At 37.1% G+C, this 6,174-nt stretch overlaps 1 protein-coding gene across 1 annotated transcript; it reads left to right on the top strand.

Annotated features, from left to right (window-relative positions):
• The first annotated feature begins 1,527 nt into the window (after positions 1-1,527).
• On the top strand, positions 1,528-2,520 carry gpr139 (G protein-coupled receptor 139). The gene has a single exon (XM_078535311.1). The coding sequence runs from the start codon at positions 1,528-1,530 to the stop codon at positions 2,518-2,520; it is 993 nt and encodes a 330-aa protein (XP_078391437.1).
• The last annotated feature ends 3,654 nt before the right edge of the window (positions 2,521-6,174 follow it).

The following is a 6,174-nucleotide window of genomic DNA, read 5'->3' as shown; positions in this document are numbered from 1 at the left end:
ACACAAACTGGAGGAACAGCACCTCATCTTCCGACTAGGCACTTTACAGCCTTCCGGGCTGAATATTGAATTCAACAATTTTAGATCATGAACTCTCTCCTCTATCTTCACTCCTTTTTAAATCCCTTTTTAAAATTTATTTTTATTTTTATCTACTTATTTTTATTTTTATTCATAAATTCATTGTTTTATCCCTTTTTTATCCCTTTTCCCCAACCACTGTCCCCTCCCCCCACCCCCACAAGGGCCATCTATCACTTGTTCATGTTGTTCTTTCCAGAGTGCTTACCCTTGACCTGCTATTATCACATTCTGCTTTCTGACCTTAACGCCACCATCAGCACCTCCTTTAGCCAGTACCACTACCATTAACACCCCTTTGTCCTTTTGTTCATGACATCTTTGTCAATCTCTCCTTTGCCCCCACCTATCGCTGGCCTTCTATCCAACTTCACCTGCTCCACCCCCGTTAAACAGCATAAATTTCATCACATTTTTACTTCCCTTTAGCTCTGAAGAAGAGTCACACGGATTCGAAACATTAACTCTGTCTTTCTCTCCACAGATGCTGTCAAACCTGCTGAGCTATTCCAATATTTTCTGTTTTTATTTCAGATTTCCAGCATCCACAGGGTTCTGCTTTTATCTTAGTGTTAAATTTTAAGAGTCTCCCTGAAGTCTCTCAAGTGAGAAGAATCAGTGGAAATTCACAACGATGATTAATAGGTTTGAGAGTGTAGCAAGTTTTGAGAACTGGGCAGCTTTGAGCACAATGTTTGCGCAAACAATCACAGAAACTCAAGTTGGACTGGATATAATTTGTGCTGATTTGTCCCAGTGCAGTCCTGGTAGAAAGATACAGGTCAATGCACACATCGGGTGTTCCAGTTTGAGCAGTTTGTAAAGGTGGGAGATTCCTCTGGATCGGTGCAGACTGCCCGGTACATGATGGAAATTTGGAGGTTGCTGATATTAGTGAGGTGATTTTACACACCTTCGAAAAGATGAAAGTGGGTCTTGCTGGGAGGTCTGAGGCCAGTTAGGCCCATGAAGTGTAAGATAATATTTTTGGAGTGCTATCAGCTCCCTTACTAGTTGTTTCTTGGGTTGAGGAATGGACAAAAGTGAGAGCAGGAACTGCACCTACTCCACCGTGCCCAGGGTAAGAGCGGGCACTGGACTTCCCGACAGTGTGGGTCTGACTAGCCCCTAAGGTGCACGTGTAAAATGCCCTTCCCCCGATCAACACTCGTGATTGTAACCCTGACAACACAACCAGGATTGGAGACTGTGTCATTTCAGGGCCCTTTTAAGGTATCAAAGGGATCGAGATTGTTTCATATTTTATTTATCTCAAGGAAAAGGTCAAAATGTACATTATTTTATGATCTAGCAACACAATATTAAAAATTATGTGAAAGAGTGACTTGGGTGAAAATGGAAAATGTATTGCCTGAAATCAATCGAGAGCGAATTCAGTTTTACTTTAGGCAAATGAAGTAACTGCAATGCACCAAAAAGTTCAAAATGACAAATTGCCTTGTAGTATCTGAATGTCTGAATAAACTTTTCTTTCTTCCCCCAGCTAACATCCTCACAGTAATCATCCTTTCCCGGCTGGTGGCTCGGAGACAGAAATCCTCCTACAATTATCTCCTGGCGCTGGCTGCTGCTGATATCCTCGTCCTTTTCTTCATCGTCTTTCTTGATTTTCTGCTTGAAGACTTCATTCTAGGCAAACAGCTGCCTCAAGTACTGGACAAAATAATTGGAGTCCTAGAATTCTCTTCTAATCACACGTCTATTTGGATAACTGTTCCTTTAACTATTGACAGATACATTGCCGTATGTCACCCACTTAAGTACCATACAGTGTCATATCCTGCACGCACTCGGAGAGTGATATTGAGTGTGTATGTCATATGCTTCTTGACCAGCATTCCATATTACTGGTGGCCCAACATCTGGACTGAAAATTATACAAGTACTTTCATGCATCAGATCTTGATCTGGGTCCACTGCTTTACTGTATACTTAGTGCCATGTTCAATTTTCTTTGTTCTGAATTCAATTATTATCCATAAACTTAAAAGGAAAAGTAATTTACGCATGCGAGGATATTCCACAGGGAAGACAACAGCTATTTTGCTCACTATTACAACCATATTTGCATTACTCTGGGCACCAAGAATGGTAATGATTCTCTACCATGTCTACGTATCACCGATAAATAATGGTTGGTTAGTGCACATCGTGTCAGACATAGCCAACATGCTTGCTTTGCTGAACACAGCCATCAATTTCTTCCTTTATTGCTTTATCAGTAAACGGTTCCGCACTATGGCAGCTGGGACACTGAAAGCCTTTGTTAAGTGTCAGAAACAGCCAGTACACTTTTATACAAACCACAACTTTTCAATCACCAGCAGTCCATGGATCTCCCCTGCCAACTCCCACTGCATCAAGATGCTTGTGTACCAATATGACAAGGATGGCAAACCTCTGAAGATATCACCATGAATTGGGAACATATTGCTTTCTTAGGGAAATGTTATTTGAAGATCACAATGCCTGATCATTTAATATTCAAATAATTGCATTTTAATGTCAACTTATACCTTTTGCACCAATGTAATATGACTTTGCTCACTATTGAGATGTTAGTATCTGCACATATGGCATTTATATCATATTCCCAACAGGAAATTAACAATGACATGTAAGTTAATAAGGTATGAAAAATGCAGCAAAAACATCTGTGGAAGAGGTAGCAGAAAACTGGTGCAAAATATTTACAAATTGCAAAAAAAAATGACTAAGTGCTTAATTTACAATCACTTGAACCAAAAGATTAAATGCTATATATCCTCTATTCAGTAATATTCCTGAAGAGTCCTTAAGGATTTTATGATACAAACACTGACAAGTGAAGGACAGTATTTGGATTTTTAGTGTCTAATTCAATAGGATTCTACATTGCAAATATAGGTGAGTGTTTCCTGCAAATATATATGAATATGTTTAATTTATTCTGTGTGTGAATTGTTTAGAGATGCACTCAGGTGAAATATTTGAGTAGATGTGAACTCTACATTACCTGGTCTGTATCAATTGGAATTTTTAAAAACACTTCTTTTCCACAAGTTCAGAGGAACTTGCTTTAATAGTTAGCGGTTAGAAAAAGGGGTGGGCATGGATAGAAGTAATTCTGGTTTCAAGTCCAAAAGCTAAAGCTAATTAGTTGCAGTCATCATGCTGTTCATTGAACAGTATGCAAATCATTTATCAAATCTGTTGTTTAGCAAAGAGAATAAGAATCAATTGGATTCCAGAGAATGGATCACGGTAGTTCTATGGACTTATACATGGAAGAAAAGAGGTTGTTGCTGTTCAACTGGTTGCCCTGAATTTGTGAACTTTTAGAAGCAGTCGCCAAGAAAGAGTTTGTCAGCAGAAGTTGCACTTAGAGGGCTTGTGGTGTGTTTGTTTGAGAAACAGCACGTCGGGCATCTGCTGACACACAGTGTTTGGAATTGTGTGCTAACAACAACATTATGAAGATTGATATTACTGCACGCTGTAGAACTTGACAACAAAAGATCCTGACAATAGTTTCAGTCCATGTTTCAACATGTTTATCTCAATTTCATTTATATAATAGTTCTGTAAACACATTTTTAAAAAGTTGTAATTGTACAGGAGGAGTATGGTTTTCAGGACTGCCAATGATGAGAGGTCCACATTATTATTCCTTACTCAAAACATCCAACTGACAGAATTAGAACTTTAAACACTTGTTTTTAATAAAGTAAATAATGGTTGTATTGTGAATGCACTGTGATTGTTGAACATTATTCTTCTTGCTTACAATACTTTGCACAATAAATTTAAAAGAATGCTAACTGACAGGTTTTATATGATCAGTAATTATTAAATTTTCACCCATGGGCTAATATTAGTAGCTGAAGTGTTTTTACTGCCTTAATTATGGACATTATCGGGGAGTGAGCTTCTCATAAGCTACCTTCTTATTGTTAAGAAATTAACCAAAGCCTACACTTGCCATAGACTATATTGGATCCGGTTTGGTTGCCTTTGTTTCAGTAATGCTTTTCCTATCAAAATAAAATGTTCTTTGTGTTTGATTTCCATAATTACTTTATTTCAGGTGATGTCCAGTGTTGCTCGAAATTGATTGTGCAAATGTTTTATTTCCTCTCGCTCTCAAGTCTCTTTATCTACAGAAAGATCTTTTCTTGAAGTTTCAGTATTTATGGGAAAGATTTCAAAATGCACATTTCAGTTTATAAAAAGGACCTGGAATTTGGTTGTCTCTCCATTACAAGTCATTATGTATAAGCACATAATGAATTCTTTTCTAAATGACCTAAACATTCTCTTTAAATTCTGTACATTTAAACAGTAAAAGCAATGCTATAATATACCTGGATCTGAAAGGAAAGTGAAATGGCTGATATTAAAGTACATACTATCGCTATTATAATATCACAATACTGACAACAATGAAGAAGGATGAGACAGTATACCTTCCACTGGTCACCAAAACATTATTATCAAGAATCGTCATGAAATGCATTGTAAAAATTAAGTATCTGAGAAAATATAGCCTAAAAATATCATTGTGAACATTTTCAATACTAACTCTGATAGAAATTATGCAGCAATATCTTTAAATTCCCGATAGTTACAGCTTTTCCTTTTTCAGATAAAAACACCATAGACGTCAAAATATCCAGCTATCATTAGATGATAATTTGATACTTGAATTACCAGTTACTTTGCTGCTATTCAAGATTGATAAATAAAACATTGGCTATAGGGATGGAACAGAAAGAGCCATAACAAAACTATTGGGGTGAAGCTGGTCTCTGCCAGCCTGAGATGGGCTTTCAGTGAATCCACAGCTGAATTTTCACCACACTCAATCCTCCTTCTACTGAAGTTCACACAACGAGAGTTCAAACACTTTTTAGTGACTCGTTTCCTAGTCTCAGTGTTGCTTTTATTTGGCTGGAAATTAAAGATTTTGGCATTTTTTTCCAAATCAATGGAAATTAAATCTAGCCAGGTGAAAAATCAGCTGCCAATTCACTACAAACCTTTTCGCACTGGGGGTGGAGACCGATTTCACGTCTGTGTGCAAAGACAAAGTATCCCGAAATATTATGTTACATGGATGTATCTTATTCCTTCATACATATCATCTAACATTGCTGCTCCTATATACTTCAACCAGACAGTTATAGAAATTAGTCTTTGAATGAAATAACTAAGTCACTGTATAATATGGTGTTATGAAGGAAATTGAATGAAAATTGGTTAATAGATTATTTAAGATATGGAAGTTATAAAAAGAATTAAAATAAACATTTAATACTGAATTGATTTAAAATATGAATACAATATATTTAACAGTTGTATATGTCTAAATGTTTTTGTGAAATACAGGTTGTAATGTTTCTGTATTTTACAGTGTAGAATATCTACATATTGTCTTTTTTAAATAAAATATTGGAAAGAATGAATGAATTTGCATTAATATAACATCTTCCATGACCTTAGGACATCCCAAAGCTGTTCATAGTCAATTTTGAAATGTTGGGTGGAATTTTGTGCTGGTGAGATTTACAGTCCCATCGGAGTTAATGGAATTTCAAACAGCTCGCCTCATTTTACAGTCCCACTCCCACCACAACAGGGCCATAAAACTCCAGCTGTCGTCACTGGTGCAATTTCTCCAGCAGTTTCTGCTTTGCAGCAGTCCCAGCGTTTTGTTTCTTGCTGGTGCTGCTTTTGGTGATGTGGTTTGAGGGCTGACTGGTGTGGGAAATGGAATAAAAAAAGGTGCAAAAATCTCCCGATTGTTTCCTTCCATTAAATGAAATAAAAAAGAGTAAGAACTTACCCTTCCATACACCTTCCACATCCTCAACCTGTTGAAAATTGCTTCTTGGTCAATGAAATACTTTTGAAGTCAATTTGCAAATAGCAAAGTCCCATGAAGAGCAATGGAATAAACGTTCAGATAAGCTGCTTTAATTATGCTGGCGGAGGGAGAAATGTCCGGGACACCAAGAGAATTTCACTGCTCTTCTTTATGTGTCTTTTACATCCAGCTGAGATGGCAGGCTTATCTGAAAGACAGGGCGCCTG

Source organism: Cetorhinus maximus, unplaced genomic scaffold, assembly GCF_964194155.1.
Source record: "Cetorhinus maximus unplaced genomic scaffold, sCetMax3.hap1.1 HAP1_SCAFFOLD_379, whole genome shotgun sequence".
Lineage (NCBI taxonomy): Eukaryota > Metazoa > Chordata > Chondrichthyes > Lamniformes > Cetorhinidae > Cetorhinus > Cetorhinus maximus.
This window is presented reverse-complemented; position numbering and strand designations above follow the sequence as displayed.